This window comes from Polyodon spathula, unplaced genomic scaffold, assembly GCF_017654505.1.
Source record: "Polyodon spathula isolate WHYD16114869_AA unplaced genomic scaffold, ASM1765450v1 scaffolds_724, whole genome shotgun sequence".
Taxonomy (NCBI): Eukaryota; Metazoa; Chordata; class Actinopteri; order Acipenseriformes; family Polyodontidae; genus Polyodon; species Polyodon spathula.
Genome location: NW_024472213.1, coordinates 17,548 through 41,650, shown reverse-complemented (window position 1 = coordinate 41,650; position 24,103 = coordinate 17,548). Strand labels below are relative to the sequence as shown.

The 24,103-nt window shown below is 41.8% G+C and overlaps 2 protein-coding genes across 2 annotated transcripts; both read left to right on the top strand.

Annotated features, from left to right (window-relative positions):
• Positions 1–899: 899 nt before the first annotated feature.
• styxl1 (serine/threonine/tyrosine interacting-like 1) lies at positions 900–11,748 on the top strand. The gene is made up of 6 exons (XM_041240905.1): positions 900–1,030; positions 1,388–1,521; positions 2,555–2,700; positions 10,294–10,385; positions 10,633–10,745; positions 11,359–11,748. Exons 1-6 carry the CDS (start codon positions 979–981, stop codon positions 11,488–11,490), a joined length of 669 nt encoding a protein of 222 aa, XP_041096839.1. The 5' UTR covers positions 900–978; the 3' UTR covers positions 11,491–11,748.
• Positions 11,749–12,232: 484 nt separating this feature from the next.
• tmem120a (transmembrane protein 120A) lies at positions 12,233–23,984 on the top strand. The gene is made up of 12 exons (XM_041240904.1): positions 12,233–12,565; positions 14,133–14,251; positions 14,331–14,447; positions 15,075–15,134; positions 16,241–16,336; positions 17,328–17,417; positions 17,934–17,999; positions 18,271–18,332; positions 18,809–18,901; positions 20,113–20,177; positions 20,610–20,678; positions 22,064–23,984. Exons 1-12 carry the CDS (start codon positions 12,491–12,493, stop codon positions 22,160–22,162), a joined length of 1,011 nt encoding a protein of 336 aa, XP_041096838.1. The 5' UTR covers positions 12,233–12,490; the 3' UTR covers positions 22,163–23,984.
• The last annotated feature ends 119 nt before the right edge of the window (positions 23,985–24,103 follow it).

Here is a 24,103-nt window from a genome sequence, read left to right as displayed (position 1 = left end):
ACAATACAGTTTACATTTCTATAGCGCCTTTCATCACAAGGATGTGCTAACCGCACACACACGTGAACAAGTAAACATTACATTAAAAACAATTTAATACAGAATTAAAAAATGCGGTTTTAATTGAAAAATTAAAAAAAAAACTAAGATAAAAAGCCAGTTTGTAATAAAAAAATTCATAAAATTGGAATTAAAAACAGGAAAAGGAAAGCTAAGATAAAAAAGCTGTTGTTTGTGTAGTTTTGGTTTCAAATGAAACAGTGAAAGGACATGAGTTACTTTCTTTTTCAGATGCACGTCCAAAAGAAGACTATGATGAGAGTCACATCATTACAGCCAAGCGATCTGCAAAGGCAAGTTGTGCTGTTTCCTGCACAGCAGTGAAGGGCAGGATGTGCAAATGTAACCATGGAGTTGATCTGATCAACCTAGCGAAGTCTCTTGAATTTTATTAATGTTAGTGGTGCTCCTGCGATAACCATGCTCAATCCAGTGTGATTCCCCAGTGCAGTAAAGGGATAATAAAATCCAGCTGTGGCTTAGCCTGGTAGGGTACAGGTTCATCAAATTTTACTCAAAGCCCGAACTTAATATCTTTTACCATTTACTATCTCCAGCTCTGCAAATAATACACACATTGAAAAGCAAGTAGGACTCAAAGTGACCTACACATTTGGGTGTAGGTTAGAGATTGTTATCAAAACATTTGCTCCTTCATCATTTCACAAATTCACAGCCATGTTGACAGTAAATGCCCTATAGTTTACTATTTTTTGTATTTCAAAGTATTTTTGATGCGTAAGTCAGAGAGTGAAATGTCAAGGGATTACTCTTCTAGACCAAATAGTTTAGTTACACTGACATTTTCTGTGTGTTGAATTATGGATGACGTGGGAATTTGAACAATGCTGGGGTTTTTCTTCCCAATAGAACGGGAAAGGAGAATTCCTTCCGCCTGTCTCTGTTGAGCTGGAGTGTATGAAGCACTGCATTGTGTATGATGGGAATACAGTCTCTTTAGAGGAGAATGGTGAGTACAGGTCACTCATATAACCTGTTAACAGAATTTAACAAATAAATACAGAACAGTACAGTAGATCTACACCAAGCATAAACTGTATTCTGAACTGCAAACATAAATGATTTATTTCCAAACAGCAATACAGATCTTTATGCCAATTCAAATGTTTCACGGTTTACAAATATTTGGTTTAAATGCACAATTTGCAATGTGCCCCTTGCTTTATTCATTGCATTTGTTTGGATGCAACGCTTTTAAAAGAAATTACAGTACAAAAGGTATGTTTGAAAATGAGTCAGCTGTAAGGAAGTAACGACTGCCTGGTTTTCAGTTGCATTCAGCAGATAACTCTTTGGGTTTGTTAAGGTCCTGCTTTCCAGTGTGCTCAGGTCCTGCAGGAGGCCAGCAGACACCCGATTCGTATTTTAAATGGTGGCTACGAGGCCTTCTCAGCCTATTATCCATTCTTCAGGACACGGAAGATACTGTATATGCCTCAGGTAAAAATCTCATTGTGGGGAAAGAATACATTCAGTTCTTCTGAAAGGTGAGGGGCAATGGCACTGTTAGCATACACACATTCCTCTTCAAGGGACCATAAAGAGATCCTTCACACTTTATTATTATTTTTATTATTTGTTTGTTTAGCAGATGCCTCTATCCAAGGTGACTTACAGAGACTAGCGTGTGTGAACTGTGAATCAGCTAATGAGTCACTTAGAACAACATCTCACCCGAAAGACGGAGCACAAGGAGGTTAAGTGACTTGCTCAGGGTCATACAGTGAGTGAGCCGGGATTTGAACCAGGGACCTCCTGGTTACAAACCCTTTTCTTTAACCACTGGACCACACAGCCTCCTTCCCCAGTGGGAGTGGTGTCCACATCACCCGGTGCTGTGAATCGAAACTCATTTAAATGTTACATGTACTAGAATCGTGGTATGTTCCGCATTCTAGCCCTTTGTGATCAGCAGTTCTGTTTTGTGTGGTTTGGTCCTCTGGAGGCTATGCTGAGGAGGGACATTTGTTCTTCATTTTCTCAGAAAAATATTTTTGTGCAATGGTGACGGCCAAGACTGGAACCACACTGCAGAAAGAAGCATGCAATTACTGCGAATCAGAGGAAAATATTCAGTACCATATACAAGCAGTAAATATAATAAAACACCAAAATAAATCAACTGAGCTGATCTAAAATGGTGGTCTAAGACGTTTATTTTTATAGTTTTGAAAATTCAGATCAAGATACATTTCACAGACCTAAGCAATAACACAAGTACAGCTGTAAATACAAAATCAGAAACATGAGCCCCATGACCTACATCCACTGTATGCACATGTAAAATGTACATTTAACACAGAGACAGTGAGACCCTGGTCTGCCATACTCTTAAGAACTTGAATAAGTGCCTCTCTAGATATATAGTGTAAGTTTGGTACATAAGCCTGGAGAATCTTTTTTTTTTTCTTGCTCCCAGCTTTCATTTGAATATGCAGTGTTTGATTCTCACAGAGCTTGTCTTCTTGTGCAGGAGTTGGAAGCTCTGCACCCTTACCCAGTGGAGATCCTGCCTGGTCAGTTGTACCTGGGGACCTGCAGACAAGCCTGCGATCGGCAAATTCAAAAAGACCTGAAAATCAAAGCACATGTGAATGTCTCAGAGGAAGCTGTGGACGTGTGAGTAAAGTCTTACTGGAGTTTAATGCACAGGGCTGGGTAACAATTCTTATTAGTCATCCAAATATACCATAGTAAAGAGGTTACTACCTTGTCATTCAGATCAAAACATACATAAGTTATATTTATATATACATGCATCTTTGATATAATGTAAATATGCACTGCATTGCCCGATTGGATTTAGCATTGCCCTGGTGAGGAGAATGTTCTCTTGGTATACACTGGGTATACGAATGCTGTAGTTTACTGAAGCATTGTTGTGGATCAAAGCCACCCAACAATGCTGTACTTGTACCCTGATGTCAGTGGCTACGTTGAAGACTATAATGCACCCATCCACTGGGCCAGAAGAATCTAAAAGCATGAGAGACACTTCAGATAATGCACCCAGCCACTGAGCCAGAATGATCTGAAAGCATGAGACTTCAGATAATGCACCCATCCACCTAGACAGAATGATCTGAAAGCATGAGAGACACTTCAGATAATGCACCAACTGTACATGTGTTACACTCTCTATAACACTTGGGAAATGATTAGTACAGTGCAAGCTTGATATTATTAATCAGAATGGACTTTTGTTGCTCCAATATTAAGTTGTTATACAGTTTTTTCTATAACTGCCTTTATTAGGCTTTGAACTTGCTGTGACCGTGCCTGGAGAATCCTAACTGAACAGACTCCTTCATTCCATTCCAATGGCTGTCTTTAGAAACACAAGAGGGAAGAGTAAGGGGAGTGTAAAAGAAGCATTAAAATGAGATTTGAATGGATGCTTTGCTAACGCATGTAGGTGTTGATCCAGCACGGGGCCAGTCCTTTGTTACATGCTGTAATTTGACCTATGCCAGTGACAACACATCTGATCTGCAAGGATGGCCCTATCTACAGGACTAACCAATGGAAATTTCATCATGTATATCAGCTTGCCAATGGATTTCTAGTTTTGCTCAACATATGAAATGACTGGACTCCTTAGCAGAGGAAATGATTAACTATTGAGACCAATTATACCAACTTCTGTTAGTATTCCTACAGATTACAGAACTATCCAATGGAAATTTGACAAGGGGAATATGAAAAATGTGTGTGTACAGAAAGCGTGATTAAGTATATTGTATATTAAATACAATAAGCCATGCCTTATTATTACCTTAACAATCACTTTATTAATAAGAAAGCAAATACAACATTGTAATGTGGAGTTCACAAGATAAATGAGCTCAGAATGAAGATCACAAGAGCCACTGAAAGATCACAATGCTCATTACACCACTTGTTTCAATCAGAGCACCAGCAGTGTTGCAGGAGACAGAGAGCATGATCGAGACATTCGACAATCTGAAATTCTCACACAATTAAAGTTGGCAAAGGCTTTTACTTCTATATTTAATATGGTTATTAAGTGGGTTCTGCAAGGGGAGCTGTCCAGTATTTGAATCCAGATGCCACTCTAGAAAGCTCAGTCCTTGAATATCTTCTACTTTGCTTTGCTGCTCCCTCGTCTTACTTCCAAACCGTGCTCCCAATCAGATGGCACTTCATCGTGTCATTGCTGACATAGTCCTCTTGTTCAGACTCTGGGATCAGATCATCTATCCTGGCTTCCACTGAGTCAAGGACATTGATGGATCGAATGTCAGACACAAACCATTCATCATTGTTGGGTTTCATCAGGAGCACAGTGAGTCTGTGTTCGTGGTTCGACTGGCTTGGGTTGCAGTTGTCTACTCTGCATTGTACTGCAGTATTGTTGTCATCTTTCACAACCTGCTGTTGATATGCCAGTTGCCTGTATTTACCATATTGATTACGTATTTGTGTTGTCACTGTAATCCTTTCACCTTTAGGATAGAAAGTAATGGACCAAGTAGACTGTGCTTGGAACATCTTGCTTGAAAATGACATCTGATGCTGTATTTTTTCTATGTAACTATAATTTGGGATTTCCAATGGGCTTCCGTAGTCCATGGATGTATAGAGTCTCATTGAAAATGCAGGGGAGGTTATGTCATGACTCTGTTTGAGGGTCTCTACAGAAACAGAGTTGGCTTGGTATGCTATTATACCTTTTGCAAGTATAAATGAGCGAACCGCCTGATCCATTGTGCCTGAAGCCTGGAACTTGAAGAATTCTTCAGGTGGGATCAAAGGATATCTAATGTGTTGCAGCACCTCTTCAATTCGGGTGGGCTGATGACCAAGCCAGTTGACAACAGCTTCCAGCAGGGAAAGTTCACTCTCAACAACCAGATCAGATCTTTGGAGGAGAGCAAGGAGGTGCTCCCGGTCAATTGTGCCCCAGTCGAGAGACTTGATAATCGTGTCCATATTCCAAGCTATGAATTTATCACAATCTTCCTCAAGCTTTTTGAGGTTTGCCAGCTTGCTGTATTTCCTCCATGAGATTGCTCGGTTAAATTCTCTGGGTGCAGCCACATTCTTCAGCATGAACTGCTCACAGCTCTGCTTCAGGTTAGAGACGTGGTACTTATCTGCTAGGCAGTGGACTGGGAAGGCATTGCAAGTGTCGATGGTGATGCTGCCAGTGTAGAAGTACTTTAGGAAGTTCTCAAAGTGAGGGAGGCACCGGTCATCTTCCACAAGGTTGATAGTTTTCTGTTTGGAGTCTGCCCAGCGTTCACTGGACAGCATGGTGCTGAAGACAGTGCTCTGGGAGATTAAGAGAAGCTTGTGTGCGTTGATCCTGAGACTGCCATTCACAACTATCTCAACGTCACTGAATTCTGCTTTGTTGTACAGATTGGAAAGAATCTCAATCACTTGCTGTTGGTGATTCAGTGTCTCGGATGGTCCACTCTGTTGTGTTGCCTTCAAACAAAAATAAAAAAGTAGTAAAATGTATTTCATAATATGGAAATGACTCACTTATTTTTGTATACTATCGGGTGTGTGAATAACCCTGTCTGTTTATATATAACTGAATCTGCTGGATCATCACTTGAATCTGAAACATTCTTAGCGGTTAGTCCTGTGTTTGCTGTCATGCTTTGTGCTCGCTTTTGGAGCGTCAACATGTTTATGAATATATATGACAATTCCTAGGGGCGTGTTACCTTGATAACAGCAAATACAAACTTTTTGCATAGATAAAAATAACATGAATGTTTTTATTTTAGATAACCATCATGAAACCTGTTAATTGGGCAACAAGTTTCAGAAGCTTTGACACTTCTGATATCTTTACTTTTGATCAGCTGCATTAGACAGTGCCTGAGTGAGTGGGCGGAAATAAACAGTGCTGTAAGCTGGCTGTCAGTCATATTAAGTTTGTATTTTTTCATGGTTATCACGATTATATGATTTCCGTAAAATGTACCCAATACTGTTTAATCACCATTTCTGAAAGAATAGTGTAAATAAACATTTGTTTGAACTTAAAAAAGAATACAGCAAAGTTTGCTTTACTGATGCATTACCCACAACATTTAGGAACCTGCCAGCTGATTTAGCTTGCTTCCAGTGATTGCATAGAGCAGCACAATTTCTTTAAAATGTCTTCAACGAAAAAGACACCAGCTGCATCAAAGATTAGAAATATTTCTGCTAAAGATCGCTCTGTCCAGTACAAGAAGGGGAGATGTCACATGTCTGGTGATATTTTTATTATTATTTATATAAACTGGGAACATTTATAATATAACATAATATCTTTATATAGCACCTTTCATAGTAGGCAACCATCACAAAGCGCTTTTCAGAGGTAGGCTGTGAATTATGCATTATATGCAGAGTCATTTACAGTAGGACATTGATTTGTTAAGTGAGAGTCAGTCAGTGGCAGAGATGGGATTTGAACCAGTGACCTTCTGGACTTTAACCACTGGACCATACTACCTCCTTTAATAAAGCCAGTAGAGACGAGATCACAAGAGACAAGCCTTGATGGGCTGAACAGTCTCCACAAACATGTTCTAATGAAACAAAAAGTTGATTTTTAATTTTAAAACAATGTTTTTTCTGCTTTTATAAACGGTAGGTTTAATATGTCAACTATCTATTTTTAGTGCTGTGAAATAAGCAATTTAATGCCGTAAAAAAATATGGTCCGTTCAGATTATAGATTATATACCTTCTACTATTTAAAGTGACTAAACTGTGCCTCAGAAACTATAAACGAATAACTTTTTAAATCCTCAATACATTTTGTTGGTCCCGGGACACATTACAGAAAACACATTTAGAATCTCACAATGAATTAATTGTTCACTAAATTATATATACTTGGAATAAGTTTACTGTATTTAACCAGAATTAACAACAAATATTTTATACATACTGTATGGTATCTATCACACCTCATACAATTACTATATTACAACAGCTTATATTCCAAATAAAATAAAAGTTAAAAACACCCTTAAATGAGCCTACTCACCATGGTGAAGGCTTTCTCTAGGAATCTAGAGTTGAGTGACAATGTGAGCTGAGGTGTAGTGCTGGAGATGCAGATCCTGTTCAGCACCTTTCAGTTTCATTTCTACTCAAGCGAAAACAAGTGGAGCCATACTGTCACCTCAAACAAACCAGTGTATGGATCTCCTCCCCCTAGTGGTGGATGAGTGAAGAGCAAGCTCTGCACTAAGAGCACAGGACACTCACCTGTCAGCTAGTGAGCTTGCTGTTCAGGTGGATCAGCATTGCCAACCTTGCAGTTTGGTTTTTTCTGACATACAGACTTACAGTGGGCTTTTTTTTACTGGCACTGTATTTTTTTTTTACTAATATAATTTAAAAAAAAACAATAAAACACATTATAAAAGAGGCTATTTGCATGTTCTTGCATTTCCTTAGGTCTTCTGTACTTCGTATGGTCATACAGTGACACATGTGCAGACTGGATCATTTGTTTTATTGTTCTGATGCTGATGCTGTTTTTAATAGCAGTCTCGATATCACTCATTATTCCAGACAGAATGTCTGTCGACAGTTGATTTCTTACATCTGTTTTTACAAGGCTCCTCTTGGAAAAAAACTTGTTCTAATTCTGCAGGTTCTTAACTGTGTAGTGTTGAACTAACAGGTTCCCCCGCCTCCGTATAATAACCAGGGGGTGGTGTACTTGGAAGGGGTTTCTTTTTCCTAGCTCCACACGAGGGCTACGTAAATAAAAATACAAACATTCAAACTGCAGTGCGAGAATGCAGTAACAATCTGATTGAATACAAATGTCTGGGCTGGCAGTCCGGAGGCTGCTTAATTAAACCAGCAGAAAATGCAACCCCAGTTTCATGCAGCAAGGGTGATGGTGACCAAACCCGTGTGAATACTGTTGTGCAAAAATGTACCTTCAGATTAAGTTCAGAAATTTAGAACAAGAACAACGCAAAATAAAAATGCACTTAGGGTTGTGTGTTGCACACATGCCTTTAACAAAATGTCCCAAAAACTTTAAATAAAGACAATAATGATAATGCAGGGCTGAAACGCAACAAAGAGGTAAAAAAGAGTGAAAACGTTACCATTCCCAAGTATCTTTAGCAGCGGCATCTATCCCCGATATAGTAAACAGATTTGGTTAGTGCTGACGGTCAGGAGTTTGACGATGATTTAATTGTGAAACAGCTTCTCTAGTTAGCTGATATCTCGTCTGCCAAGCATGCCATTCACTGCTAATGAAAAAGAATGGTTTGGTAATATGCTTGCAAACTATCGAAAATATTAACATGCTTGTGGCAGAGCAAAGCTCTGCCCTTTAAATTGGCAGGGATGGGGTTAACTTCCCCTACCTGCCTGGGTTTATTATGTTCGGGTGGCTGGGGTTGATTAGTTGATTAGGTTCATTAACAATCAATCAGCGCCCAGCCACCTGATATAAAAGGAGGCCTCTGCTTCTCATTTGGAGAGGGAGCTGAGGAAGCAGGTTGGTTTTGTTTTGGTTGTTTGGAAAGTTTGAATCCAGTGAAGGCATTGCCCAGCCTGGAAATTGTTATTTTTGTAAGTTTTGCTTTTTGTCTTTCTTTGTGTTTAAATTGCTTTGTTTTGGCCCTTGTGCCCTTTCATTTTTGTGTTTATTTATAATAAAAGTTATTTTTTGAACTGCAGTTTGTCTCTGGGCCTCTTTCCACTCGCCAGCCTGCCACAATGCTGTTTTCATTGCACTCATCAGATGCAAAGATTAACCATTCAGAATAATTAGACAATAAACGAGTAAGTACAAACTAAAGCCCCTTTCACACTGGCATGATCTGCCCGGGCCAGGACCTGGTCATGCGGGTTGGCTACTTGATTTCACCCTGCTTTTGATAAAGCAGGGCTGACCTGGGTGACAGACGCAAGCGCACAATGCGTGTATCAATGCCCCGGAAGCAGCTGATTACTGACGCTTCCATCCAAGCTTCTCTGGATTGAACCGTCGGCTCAAATGTTGATTAGAACAAATGTTTCTTCATCCCTGCTGCAATCTGGCTCATGCTGTGTCTCAACCAACAAAGATATGGCTAAACAGAAATGTTCCTTGTGGAAGTGAAACCTTCACACAGGCGTGGCTGTTTGTTATTGCGTCAGATCATGATGGCAGTCAAGGATTTTGTCTCGCTCGTTAACCCGGGTCCGACCCAGGTCCATGGTTTCACACTACACAAGTTAGCCAGGACCCGGGTCCGGACCCGGTAGGAGTGGCAGCTTGAAAGGGGCTTAAGTTACTGTTTTAGTGTCACTTTAGTGTATTGGCAAGTTTTTGTATTTTAAGCAGTTGAATATGATAGCAACCTGCTTGCTCCTGAAGTAGCACCCAGTAACTGGATTGACCAGCCTATTAGCCATTGGCTCCCAAGGCAAAGAGTGTGTCTGGAGCCCTGTATCTGGATAGACTCTTCTACACACACCCTGCCAGAGCCCTGCATCTGGATAGACACTTCTACACACACCCTGCCAGAGCCCTGCATCTGGATAGACACTTCTACACACACCCTGCCAGAGCCCTGCATCTGGATAGACACTTCTACACACACCCTGCCAGAGCCCTGCATCTGGATAGACACTTCTACACACACCCTGCCAGCTGCCAGAGCCCTGCATCTGGGTAGACACTTCTACACACACCCTGCCAGGCATCTCCAAATGACTTTGCAATATTCATATTCAGAGAATCAAGTTGTGCAAGTGCTTTTTCCTGTTGCTAACTAAACTAGCAATTTCAAAGTTGAACCCTTTTGATTGCTTCCTGATCAGCAGCTAATCCTTCATAAAGAAGCCATGCTTTCAGATATTGTTGCATTTTCTTGATCATTTCACCTGGAGGCTGAAATTGTCCCCACGCCTTCAAGATGTTCTGTCCTCTCATTAACCAATCAGCTGCTTCCCCTAGTGACAGGTATGCTTCCAGACAGTACAGTGCTTTAGAAAGTGCATTTAACTGTGGAATCATCCTGGATTGCAGCATCCCTAGTTATTGAGATTACCCCTAAAAAGAGGAGGTTGATGCAACCCTGAGGTATACCTTGGTACTGTGAAATACTACCTAGGCATACAAATCCAGCTGGTGCTTCTCCAGGTATAGGCTGATCAAACCAACCTGTAAGGGATCTGCAATACAAATACTAACGTTTTGTTTTTTTTCTCGACTAGATTACAAGGTGGTCAAGTTTTACACATTCCAGTTTCAGACTTGTTCAATTCAGACATCTTTCCCTATTTTAAAGAAGCCTGCAATTTTCTTGGTAAGTAAATGCTGTGTGGAAATAGAGGTGGTTAATAGATATTAAAGACACGACCCAAACACTGCATTGCAGAAACCCGGTATTGCATTGCTGTTGAACTTGGAAACACTTTACCGATCTTATTGCAATTGTTTGTTTTCATTTTTACTGTTTGTTTTTTGGCGGACATACAAAGCAATCCTGAAATAATAGAAGCTTATTAATTACTTTGATCTGCACCTGTCTTCTGCATGTTTCCAATGCACAGGTTCCCATCTTAAAAGCAAGTCTGCAGTTCTGGTCTTCTCAAGTCTTGGTATAAGTCGCTGCAGCACTGTGATAATGGCTTTCCTTATTCTTCATCATGCACACACACTGCAGGTAAATGGAAAGCTCTAATTACTGTTCTCTTAGTTAAGCTGGGTGACAAACCTGCATGCTTACTGTGCCTCTCCTGCATTAGCACTACAGGGTTAAATGAAACAATTTTAAATGAAATGATTGAATGATCAGCAGATGCTTGATCTAATGCTCTAGTTCATGATCTAACGCTTTAATTCTTGAAGTAATTCTCTAAATGCAGTTGTTAAATTTTGGGTTTCTTTTCCACACGTTGCACATGTTATATAAACAGAGTACGCCCTTAACTTTGTGCTGGGTTTATTTCACCTATGAGAATGGCCTTTGTGGGCTCTTTATTTCATAGGTTATTTACAGACCGAGTCTAGGTATTTTACATCAGAATATTTCATTATCCTTAAGACATTTGCAATCCATTATGAACTAAGGAGTGGTTATGCATAAGATAGAAGCATTGCTCCCATTGCATACTGGATCTGAATGGTAATCTTTACTTGGACGCAGACCAAGCAGCTTGTGTTTGATCGTTATTGAAGACTGCTATATGAACAGGATTGCATTGTATTGTTAACAGAATGATGTGGCGTGATCTGTGGTAAAGTGACAGTTAAATATACCTCTTGGTTTTTTTCAGGGCGCTTGGGAGCATGTTCTGAAATGTAAAGCTAACATGAGGCCACAGCGTGGGTTTGTGAGGCAGCTCTCCAAGTGGGAAGAACAAGTGCACGGGAAGACCATAACAGATATTTCAGACCCACACTTCTGAGTGGAGCAGTGGGGATGATTTACATCGAGCAGCCAGGGCAGCACAGTGCAGGCATTGCACAGGCACACAGGTCATTGTGTTGTCTAGTTTAGATTGGTTGTAACTGTGTTCCTGAGAAAAAGTGTATGATATGTATAGCTTTGAAATAATCTGCTCTGTACCAATGGAGTTGATAACATACTGTTGATCTTGACTTGGAGATTCTTTTATGTGTGCTGTTTTATTTGAGTGAGAGAGAGAGAGAGAGAGAGAGAGAGAGAGAGAGAGAGAGAGAGAGAGAGAGAGAGAGAGAGAGAGAGAGAGAGAGAGAGAAGGGTATGTAATGTATATTTATCATTAAAGGAAATCCTCATTGTTGCCTTGTGCCTATTACATACTGTAGCTTCTATTGGCACTTTTCAATGCAGTAGATGCCTACTCAATACACTGTCCAGCTTTTTAAAATAATGTCTTACAAAACACAAACACCATATAGAATATTTTGACTGGCACTTTACAAGCACTGCTGCAGCTAATTTCTCTCCTTTCAGTAGCTGCACAAAACAAATTCATAATCCAACTACCACTTTATATACATCTTTCTACAGCCATTATGTAAAACCGGGGCCATTAACCCTAAATCGGCAAAATTAACAACCCACCAACATATATTTTTACAGTAATGTACGTCAGTTGGGCATTTTTTATTTATTTTATTATTATTTATTTTTTTTACGTCACATAATTAGCACTGTTTGAAATTCCTAACACGTTCATTTACTGCCTCTCCCCGGTCCACGCAAGCTTGTTTGCGAGCCTGCTCACATGTGAGAGAGCGCTCCCTTCGCTTCCGCGGACTCCAAGCCAGCGGCTGAGTGAACCCGGTGGGAGGGGACCTACACCCCGAGCTGCGATAGGCCGTCAGCGTTCCGGGAGGGGTCAGACTGGAGAGCTCCCTCGCATACGACTGGAGCTGCGGGAGAGGAGAGTGCATTTTCCGAGTTTAAAAAAATAAAAAAAAATGCCCGTGACTTCTAACTTGGCCGAGTATCTTCGGGACTGGGAAGATCTGGAGAAAGACTTTCACCACATCCAGGTGAGACTGTTTGCACTCAACAGTGGCTGACTGCATAGGATCAATGAGGACAGTGTCACAAACTCACAGATTCTGCTGCCTGTATCCATTTGCTTGCTAGTGGAATAATCGGGAATAATAATGTTGCAGTTTGTGATTCCTAAAACACTGTGTTTTTTGGGCCTGTGTTACTCGTGTTAATGTTGTATTACGAGTTTGATGTTGCAATCCTGCGTTGCGAGATTGGGAGCCAGGAATGAGAGTAAAGTTGAAGCCGAGCCCTCCACCGGCTATTCCAGCCCAATGCAGATATCACAGGAGCAGGAGTGAGCAGATACTGTGTTTATCAGTGTGTGTCTGGTAAAGAGCAACCTCGCCGTGCAGCAGTACTATGCGACCTTTTTTAAACTAGTATTTGTGTATCTCTTTTAAAGCTACACTGTACTGCAGTCAATGCGAGTTTTATTCTAAATTATGACGAGTGCACATTTTAAAGGTATTCATGGTATGTTTTTTGTTTAGTGAGTATTTTATATTGGTTCCCGAGCACTCTCGCAAGCCCTTATTTACGGGTTTAAGCAATGCCCGCCCAGTCGGCTGCAGTGGTGATGTTATCTGGTCAGGGATACCAAAATGCTGGTAAACGAGCGTTTTGAGTGGGTCTAAAGAAAGCATGTCTTGTCAAAGTCCGCTCAATTGCGCCCCGTCACAGTGAACTCTGCCCCACAGTGTTTGCATGCTTTTTAAAGGGCGGGTGTAGTCAAGGCTTTGCCCTCCCAGGGAAGCAGAGCCCACTCTTCTCGGCTACACAGGTACTCTGCCATGCTATTGATTTTATCAGCTTGATCCGGGATAGGTGACTTATCCGTGAACAATGTGACAGATAAAACAGCTTAATTGATTTATGATAGTAATAGGAACGATGGACCAGACCATGTGTCCTATTTAAAAGATGCTACAGTGAAACATGTAGAAATACAATTGTGACAAACATTTCGACAAGAAGTCTTTCTCAGTGGCTTCAGTGTTGAAACATTTGTTAAGGAATTGTGTTTATGAGTGTAGTTTCTTCACTTTGTGCCCGCAGGCAGGTCCAGCACAGGTTACAGCTCAACAGCACAAGCACTAATACAAGAGAGACCCAAACCACTCAATAAAATAGCAATACAACAATAAAATAATTCTATACTGGATTACTGAACAGCATAAAAAGTTAAATGAAGAAAAAAACAAAAACATTTATTTCAGGATGTTTTGGACAAAAGCCTGCCGTGATATGTAGAAAAAAAATAGTGTGCTTTTATTTTCTGCACAGCTGAAGAAGAGCCTTCATCTGAAACATCCTGAAATGAAAAATATTTTGAATCGTTGAAACACCCTTAACTTTTTATTCAGTCATCACTCTGAACATGTTCTGTTGCTCGATAGCGAAGTTTTAGTCAGTTCTTTATATAAATATATATAGTGTGTGTGTTCTCCCTTCAGTGTAATATATGAGTAGCTATATTTCCATGTTGTGTGTGATTGTGGTTTAAAATCCCAGCTGGCTCCACTGCCTGACAGCTCGTTGTGTCTGGTGTTCTTGCAGGAGACTCAGCGTCTGTACAGAGAGAAGCTGGATGAGGTGGCCCGCCTCCAGACCAGCTGCTCCGGGGCCATCGCGAGACAGAAGAAGCAGCTCCGCCAGCTCTCACACGCGCTCCACACGTAAATATCACTTCTGTCTGAGCTTTATGAGACTATTGCTGCATTTCTGTCAGCCTCACTGTCATTTTATATCCTCTAGATACAAGGATTCGGCGAGTGGAGCAGAGGCCCACGCCATCGACGAGATACAAGCCCAAATAAATAACCGACCAAACACCTTCTTCGAAATGGAGGCCTTCCTACCAAAGAAGAATGGGTAAGAGAGCCAAACCGGACCGAGCTGAACCCAGTCCGAGGGAAATGTCAGAGTTATCCAAAGGGAAGGGCTGCTTAGTTTAGGGGGGGGCAAACGCTGGCCCTTCCACTCCTGGTCTTTGTTCCAATCCTGTTCTAAATTGAACCAATTAAACCTCAATCCAGTAGTTCATTAGATAATGTTACCTGTTAAACCTGGAGTGAAATGACCCTCCAGGAGCATGACTGGACACTCCTGGTTTAGATTCACAGTGGATAATTCATTTTGAGTCATCACATCTCCGTGCCGTTTAAAAAGTTATCAAACCCCTAGAACTCCAAAAATCATGTCTTACTTGATTGAAGTTTTTAAAATACGATGACAACGCTAACCCTGGCCAAGACTTTAAGCACAGCAGAGGTCAGGACCAGAATTCAGTGGAAACAGACCTAGGGCAGAGGGTAGGAGACACTTCTTTACAGCATTGTATGGAGTGGATTACTAATTCAGTCCTTTTAAGATCTGACTTGACAAAGTTTTGCCATCAGTCTGTTCCTAGGAAGCGCACACACTGACGTGGCAGTGGGCCTCCCCTCCTTTTGAAATGTACTCGCATGGTTTCACATCTCGTGGTCTTCTCCCATGCAGGTTGTACCTCCGTCTGGTTTTGGGGAATGTGAATGTGACTCTACTCAGCAAACAGGCTAAGTACTGAATTTAAATTGTTCTTCCTGTAAAGTGTTGAAAGCTTTTTAATATGTAAGGTATGGACTGCATTAATAAAGCAATATTAAATACTTAAAACCAGTTTCTGTGAGTACAAATATAAAAGCAATTAGGAATATGTTGAAAAATGTATCTCTGCGCAACACAGGAGACAACACAGGCAAATGGGTTTGTATTCAAACAGTTATTCACTTGAGAAGGTACAGGGAAGGACTGATCGTAGGATCGAATGGCGTGAGCTGTCAGAACAGATTCAAAGAATTTCTTCAGCCCAGAAAAAAGACTGGAAAAGGAGATTTTAAATTAGGCTTCTACCATTGTAAATGGTTACCTTATCACTACTTCAAACTGAAGGGCGACACACCGGACGCAATGTGATCTTTCACTGGGCGTTACCTTCGCAATGACGTGACCGTACACACCTAAAGCGACCAGACGTAATGCGACAGATTGGAAAGCTGACAGATCTATGCAACTGTTCAAAAATTGCTGTTGACAAGGCTGTGATCAAGACAATAAATCCTACATAGCAGGCTTCTCCAGTACCTTCGAAATGGACTCCCGTATATCATCCTTCATCTCTGTATGTTTATAATTGCGATGATCTTTGTCATAAAGCTCTGGGTATTTTTTCCTCTCTCATTTTGGATACTGGTTCACCTTGGTGGGCACCGTGCATTGACGGTGTTCTCCGATTGCTCAATTCCATAGCTGTCACGCAAGCAAATTGCAAAAAATAGGATACAGTCTTATTTATTTTTATCACTCCCGATCACCTGGAATGTGAAAGATAGTTATCAGAAGTATAGGTTCTATTCATTATCGCATTGCATCTGGTGTGTAGGGGCCTTCCGCAAGTTCAGAACAGAATGTGGGAAGAACCATGCAGTTCTGAAACCTGATCAGGTATCTAAAACACTAGAAAAAAAAAGATTCTGTTCTAGTGATGGTGGAAATGGTGTACTTGGAAGGGATGAGCTGTGGTGGCCAGAGCGGTCCTCTTGTCACTCCCAGTATTTCGGATGTTCTCATGTTCTGTTGTAATTGATTGCAAGACTGCATTCTAACAGCCAGGCACTCTCTCACAGGTTTGCCTACAAGGACGAGTACGAGAAGTTTAAACTCTGCCTCACCATCATCATCCTGGTGTTCTCCTTCTCGCTACGTTTCCTCATGAGCACCAGGTAAGAGAGAGCGCAGTGCAGGGCGGTCCATAGTCAATCCTGATCCACACGCTGTGCAGGGCGGTCCATAGTCAATACTGATCCACACAGAGGACGGTCCATAGTCAATACTGATCCACACGCTGTGCAGGGCGGTCCATAGTCAATACTGATCCACATGCTGTGCAGGGCGGTCCATAGTCAATACTGATCCACACAGAGGACGGTCCATAGTCAATACTGATCCACACGCTGTGCAGGACGGTCCATAGTCAATACTGATCCACACGCTGTGCAGGGCGGTCCATAGTCAATACTGATCCACACGCTGTGCAGGGCGGTCCATAGTCAATACTGATCCACACGCTGTGCAGGGCGGTCCATAGTCAATACTGATCCACACGCTGTGCAGGGCGGTCCATAGTCAATACTGATCCACACGCTGTGCAGGGCGGTCCATAGTCAATACTGATCCACACGCTGTGCAGGGCGGTCCATAGTCAATACTGATCCACACGCTGTGCAGAGCGGTCCATAGTCAATACTGATCCACACGCTGTGCAGGGCGGTCCATAGTCAATACTGATCCACACGCTGTGCAGGGCGGTCCATAGTCAGTACTGATTCTGAGTGTTTTCCTATGGCAGCAGTATGCAGTTGATGCAGAAGAGGGACTCTCTGCAAAGGGAAATCGGGGGCTAGTTTCAAAAAGCAGTTCTAGGTAGTAGTCTACTAAACCTTATTCACTTCCATAAAAAAATTAACATGTTTATCCTTTAATCAGATAGACTTTCTGAATGGATTTCTACTGAACTTTATCATTTGATCTTAAAATAATATTGTTTTTTGTAACAGGTAACAAATAAGATATCTGGCTAGCTAGCAGCCTGCTGTGCTGGCAGTGCTTTGTGAAACTGGCCCCTGCTTAATAGAATCCCTGCATATTGTAATCAGTCACTGTGCTTGCAGAGTGCTTGTTGGTTTAGTGTCCCCTGTGGTTTGTGTTTTCCAGAGCGCTCGATGCTGCCTTCAGCTTCCTGCTGGTGTGGTATTACTGCACCCTCACGGTGAGAGAGAGCATCCTCATCAGCAATGGGTCCAGGTGAGTCGACAGCTACAGCAATCCGCTAATCAGTGTAACACAGCGGGGCGCGCAGCATACCCTGCACTCTGAACAATCCGATCCGCTAGTCAATGCAGCAGAGCGGGGCGGGCAGCATACCCTGCACTCTGAACAATCCGATCCGCTAGTCAATGCAGCAGAGCGGGGCGGGCAGCATACCCTGCACTCTGAACAATCCGATCCGCTAGTCAATGCAGCAGAGCGGGGCGGGCAGCATACCCTGCACTCTGAACAATCCGATCCGCTAGTCAATGCAGCAGAGCGGGGCGCGCAGCATACCCTGCACTCTGAACAATCCGATCTGCTAGTCAATGCAGCAGAGCGGGCGGTTTCTGACTGGGAGAGTGGTGTTAAGTGGCACGTAATTGAACTATTTGTGTGTGTGTGTGTGTCTGTATGTCTGTCTGTGTGGTGTTGTGTGTGTGTGTGTGTGTGTGTCTCTGCCTGCCTGTCTGTCTGTCTGCCGTGTGTGTGTGTCTGTGTGGTTTGTTGCAGGATCAAGGGCTGGTGGGTGATTCATCATTATGTTTCTGCTTTCCTGTCGGGAGTCATGCTGACCTGGTGAGTGAATGCACATCCATCCTCTTTCAATTCTCTTCTCATTTAGCAGAGTGTAAGTTTACATTGCAGTTTAAAAGCAGAACGATTTAACATTACAAATGTGCTATGGATTATTTGGGGTCAGTTGAGCAAACGAATTACAAATCTACAGCTATGTAAGAAAAGTAAATCTTTACACTTGTTCTCATAGTTTCCAGTCACAGTGTAGTGAATGAGTTGTGTGAAGCTGACTGCACGCAGACTGACTGTGTGCTGCCTTCCTGTCTCCCAGGCCCAACGGGACATTTTACCAGCAGTTCAGGAATCCCTACCTTGCCTATTCCTTATACCAAAGTAAGCAGCACAAAAAGCACAGAGATGCCTTTTGTTAAGATTGTTAAACAATATTGCTGTAAAGTTTTAAAACCCTTCTCTACCCTCTCATTAGAATCCGTCTTTTCAAGTCCCTAGTTTTCCAGACGTTATTTTCACAAGGCAGGTCTTTGCTAGTCCATTCAGACAATAAAGCAAGCCATCTAGAGACTTTATGTAAAACAGTAGCGTCTCCAGATTGTCTTCAGTACAGTGCCATAGAGATATGATAAATGTGCATGCCTCTTATGCTTCTAAGACTTGAGATGTTTTTACACATAACTCTACTGGAAGTCTGTTCCAACAAAGTGAGATTTGTAGGGATTCCTAGTATTATTAACACTCACATTTAAAACAAAAGATTCCCTTTTCCTATTTGTTTGCATGTCTGTTTTAGGATATGTAAACAAACTGGACTGCACACAAAGCCTTCAAAGAGTGCAATGTCTTTGTTGCAGGTTTTGTGCAGTTCCTGCAGTACTACTATCAGAGTGGCTGTCTGTACAGACTGAGAGCTCTGGGGCAGAGGCACACCATGGACCTGACAGTGGGTGAGTCCGTCATCACTGCAGCTTGGTATACTGTAGCTATGAAACTCCACTGGCCTCATTCATTGTTCTTCTTGTTTAGATTCACTGTTCTGTTTCAGCCATCACACTCCGGTCACTTTAACACTCAGAAGTGTAAAGCGCCCCTGTGGCCTCAGTAGAGCTCTCAGAAACATGTTAGTGGATGGAAGAAATACAGCAGTGAGAAACTCCCAAGGGTCTACACTACACCTGAGTGTAACCATGAACCTATCCCCCTTGCAACACTGAAATACAGCAGTGAGAAACTCCCAAGGGTCTACACTACACCTGAGTGTAACCATGAACCTGTCCCCCTGCAACACTGAAATACAGCAGTGAGAAACTCCCAAAGGTCTATACTACACCTGAGTGTAACCATGAACCTATCCCCCTGCAACACTGAAATACAGCAGTGAGAAACTCCCAAGGGTCTACACTACACCTGAGTGTAACCATGAACCTGCCCCCCTGCAACACTGAAATACAGCAGTGAGAAACTCCCAAGGGTCTACACTACACCTGAGTGTAACCATGAACCTGCCCCCCTGCAACACTGAAATACAGCAGTGAGAAACTCCCAAGGGTCTATACTACACCTGAGTGTAACCATGAACCTATCCCCCTTGCAACACTGAAATACAGCAGTGAGAAACTCCCAAGGGTCTACACTACACCTGAGTGTAACCATGAACCTGTCCCCCTGCAACACTGAAATACAGCAGTGAGAAACTCCCAAGGGTCTACACTACACCAGAGTGTAACCATGAACCTGCCCCCCTGCAACACTGAAATACAGCAGTGAGAAACTCCCAAGGGTCTACACTACACCTGAGTGTAACCATGAACCTATCCCCCTGCAACACTGAAATACAGCAGTGAGAAACTCCCAAGGGCAATGGGCGAGTTCATGTTTAGCCTGTGGTAGTTCAAATAAAGGTGAAACAACATCCATGACAAGTACTTCATGTATCGTCGTCACTTGAAGGCACAATTCCTATCTTGTAGCCATTTAAACTCTGATGTGCAACATATATACAGTAGCTTGGCAGCCTGTCTCTCTGATTTCCCTCCTCAACTCTCTGGGACAACCAAGCATCATCTTCCCCAAATAATTTGTGAGGAGAAAAATGTAACAAAATCCATCCTGTTTCCTCTAAAACGACCTGACAGCTGTCTTGTGTGTGTCTCTGCAGAGGGGTTCCAGTCGTGGATGTGGAGAGGCCTCACCTTCCTGCTTCCGTTCCTCTTCTTTGGCCATGTGAGTGCAGGGTTCTGTCTCCTTCACAGGTCCATTTGAGTGCAGGGTCCTCTCTCTTTCACAGGTCCGTGTGAGTGCAGGGTCCTCTCTCCTTCACAGGTCGGTGTGAGTGCACGGTCCTCTCTCCTTCACAGGTCCGTATGAGTGCAGGGTCCTCTCCTTTACAGGTTCATGTTTTTGCAAGCTTGCTTTCAGGTAGTCTTGTACTTCCTTGGTCACCACAATGCCCTCCCCTGATAACTGACATGCTTTGCAAGCAGACTGGGAACTTTCTTTTACCTTGTGTAGTACCAGATCTGTGTTGTTTGTGTGTTTCCTTCCAAACTGCACAGTCAAGACTAGTAAAGGGAATGGAAGTGCACAACATGGAATATTTCTGCATGATGCTGTAGCTACAGCCACATTCAAGACCCGATTTCTTCCTTGTTTCAGTTTTGGCAGCTCTATAATGGACTTCTTCTGTTTCAACTGACTCAGCACCCAGACTGTAATGAATGGCAGGTTCGTACTTTTTTCCTTCTGCACTTCCACCCTTATAAGAAAGCATATAAGAAACTGTGTTCAACTTGATGCATGTAACATAACATTACCCTAAAGCTAAACCCAAATACTGTACACCTTTACTGTAATGTGTGTGTCACTGTCACAAGGACAGCTGCAGTGGGTGAGGTCAGACCAGAAACAGGAAATAAACGACAGGGACAGGTGGAGTTTGGTGGAGCTGAGCGAATGGTTTCACTCAGCATTTAATAAATGAACAGACAGCCAGAAAATAAAAGGTTGTAAAAAACAAAAATACAAGGACATGGCACATTAGCCAAAACGGACTAACACTACACAAAACACGGTGAGCAGATATTTTAACTTTACGTTATTATTTTATTATTTATTACCTCTGTCTCCAGTCCCATTCTCCACTCACCGAACACCCAACCCCGAATGGGTGAAAACATGCAGCTTTTATGCAGCTGTACCGAGACTTGATTGCTAATCAATCATTCAATTGGAGTCGCGGTACAATTGCACGTGAATTAATAAAGTGCAATTCCCCGTGCTCACATATTATTACGTTTTACTTGCACGTGAAGTGCTGTGCAATCCTCATGCCTAAATACAAATATACATAACACACAACACAAAATACACACAGGGGCGGGGCACTTTGCCACAGTCACTTAGAATGGAAAATGTGAGATCTGTTAAGTGACGGCAGTATGTATTTGGCAATATTTAGTGGAATTGTTGTATTGTTGGCGTTAAGTTGTACTCGCTGTTCTAATTGTAATCTCAAATATTTTCAATGTTTTAACTTCTCTGGACGCAAAACTGAATCAAGACGTATCAGACCACAAACAATACCAGTGTGGATACATTGACAAATGAGATTTAGAAACGTTCCCTGAAACTTTTTTTATGTGCAGAATGTTATTGCAGTGGTGAATGGCAGCCACTGGCTCCATTCCAGTGAATCATATTGAATAAATCATCAGAGATCCCAGATCAGTAGCGATAAGGGTGTTGTTAGGCACCCCAGATTGTGTTTGTTTGTTGTGTTTTGTGATGAGGACCAGATCAATGGCTTGGGAGTGTGGGAGATGCAATTGCATTATTGTGAGGACATTTCAGGGTCAGTTTAGGATTAGAGAACCTGTGTTCTACATCCATGAAAGATATAGAAGATACAATATATAGCAACTATATTTATCAGAAGGATGTCTCCAGGAGGAAAAAAATTAGACTGGAAATAAACACAACAGCAAGGAACCTGGTGTTCCACTCCTAACTTCTCTCTCACTCCTGCCTCACTGACCCGACTCTCCTTGCCCCCTGGTCCTCATGTGGAACCTGGTGTTCCACTCCTAACTCCCGTCTCTCCTTGCCCCCAGGTCCCCATGTGCGGCCTCTCCTTCATGGTCCTCTTCCTGGGGAACTTCTGCACCACGCTGGCGGTCGTCAAACAGAAGCTCCAGAAGAAGAAGAATTGAGAGTGGAGCAGCAAAGACCGTTCACACTTTATTGACTGATTCAGCAGACTCCATGTCTGGTTATATGTAAACGACTGAATGCAATGCACACTGCTTTCTGCACCTTTGATATGTATATGGTTTGGAGAGGTTGACCAATGACTCTTGTTTTAGATAATCAGTGTGATCTCACTACTTTCTGAATTGCACTGTTTGGAAATCAGCATTCAACTGTGGCAGTCAAATTCTTAAACAAAACACCCCATGGACCTCACCTCATCTAGTTTAGTGTCCCGAGTGAAACCAATGGTTTCAGCCCTGCAAGTGCTGTTCTGAGTTACTAAATTGCTATTACCACTCCCTCCCCAAATTAAAAGAGCAGTACCAATTCAGAGCTACCTGAAGTGAATATTTTATGTAAAGAAGTCTAAGATAAATAACTCCAGTTAAGCAATCACAGGCATGTCATGTATTGTATTAATCATCTATTGTAGGGGAGTTGATTCTGTGAGGTCGCTCATGTTCCGATAACATTATTTAAAATCCTGTGACAGGTCTGTTCACACAAGAAATGCAATAATTCAGCACTCCACTGTCACTTCCTGTTGACTCAGATTCCTTTGTTACATCACCAGGGACAAAGTAGTTAGTGTTTAAAAATAAATAAATAAAATCATCGGCCACTCTTTAATACTGTGTTTGTACAAAAAGGAAAAAATGATTAAACTCATGTTCTATTTATGAAATTAAGGCTTTTATTGAAAAGAACATTTATGTTGCATATACAGTTAGATCAAGCGATGATAGCAAACAAACGTAGCACACTGACTAGACAACATTTAATAACCCTCTTTCCAAAAAGCAACCCAACAAGTTATTTAAGGTTAAAAGAGAAGACGCAGGTACACCTAGTATCTGTTGAGCTCATGTAAAGTGGTGGAACACAGAACACCTTGTAAAGTGTTTGGAGGCAAACCAAGAGAAAATAAACCCTGTAGTGTATTGCTTTTTTAATGTATGAGTGGTTTAGTATAGTAAATTATGTAAAAAAACTGTGTTAATGTTTTACGAGAATATGGTGCACATGAGTGACAAAGCACCACTCTGGTCAATTCCAGTTCAGCTAAGACAATATTTGCTTAATGCATCCAAAAACCAGAACAAGGAAACACAAGCACTTACGCCCCCAAGCATTGTTTTATAAAATGTCTACAGTGTTTGAGTTGTTAGCAAAGTGTAAAAAAATTAGAGAAAAAAGTGCAGGGTAAATCATCCCTATTTTTAAAACTATACCACGGTTCCATTTTCAGAAGGGCAATCGCACACGAGACAGTACAGTGGTTTAACTACAGAATGATGGTTCTCCCTCTTGCTGTGTATTTCCTACATGTGTGCCTGCAGTTATACCTGAAGCACCCGCCACATGGACCCTGTAGTGAACACTGTGACCCACATATTCTTCTGCACTTTAAGTTTCAAATAAATGTCACTCTGCAAAGACTCAATCCTAAATTATGCCATATTTAAAGTAGGGCTAATGACCCTTATTAAAGTGGTCAATACAGTCTACGATCATGTAGAAAGATATTGTTACCCTGCGTTACTGAAAGCGCAGTTGTCAATAGCTGTGATCAAGCGTACTAGCATGTCTGTTTTTTGGTATGCCCCTCAACACCATAAAAATGAACTGCATCAGTGTATGATCCAAGGTGTGGCTAAAATATCTTTATTAGTTATATTAACTGTGTCACATCTGCTAGGGATTACTTACTTAAGTGTAAACATGATTGAAACACATCTTTACAAATGTACCGAGAGGGACTTTTTTTTTTTTTCTTTTTTTACAGAATATAAAAGTTTTTCTTTATAACTGGAAGTGTGCCTTGACCAAATATTTGTACTGCATTCCAATTATGAAAACTTTTCACTGCATTTTCTTCTCTCCCTATACAGAACCTTTTC

Coding starts and splice junctions, on each gene's coding strand:
- styxl1 (XM_041240905.1), top strand. CDS start 979: ATGAAGCACTGCATTGTGTATGATGGGAATACAGTCTCTTTAGAGGAG. Junction 1,031..1,387: donor AGTCTCTTTAGAGGAGAATG/GTGAGTACAGGT, acceptor GGGTTTGTTAAG/GTCCTGCTTTCCAGTGTGCT. Junction 2,701..10,293: donor TCAGAGGAAGCTGTGGACGT/GTGAGTAAAGTC, acceptor TTTCTCGACTAG/ATTACAAGGTGGTCAAGTTT.
- tmem120a (XM_041240904.1), top strand. CDS start 12,491: ATGCCCGTGACTTCTAACTTGGCCGAGTATCTTCGGGACTGGGAAGAT. Junction 15,135..16,240: donor CTACTCAGCAAACAGGCTAA/GTACTGAATTTA, acceptor ACTCTCTCACAG/GTTTGCCTACAAGGACGAGT. Junction 16,337..17,327: donor CGTTTCCTCATGAGCACCAG/GTAAGAGAGAGC, acceptor TGTGTTTTCCAG/AGCGCTCGATGCTGCCTTCA.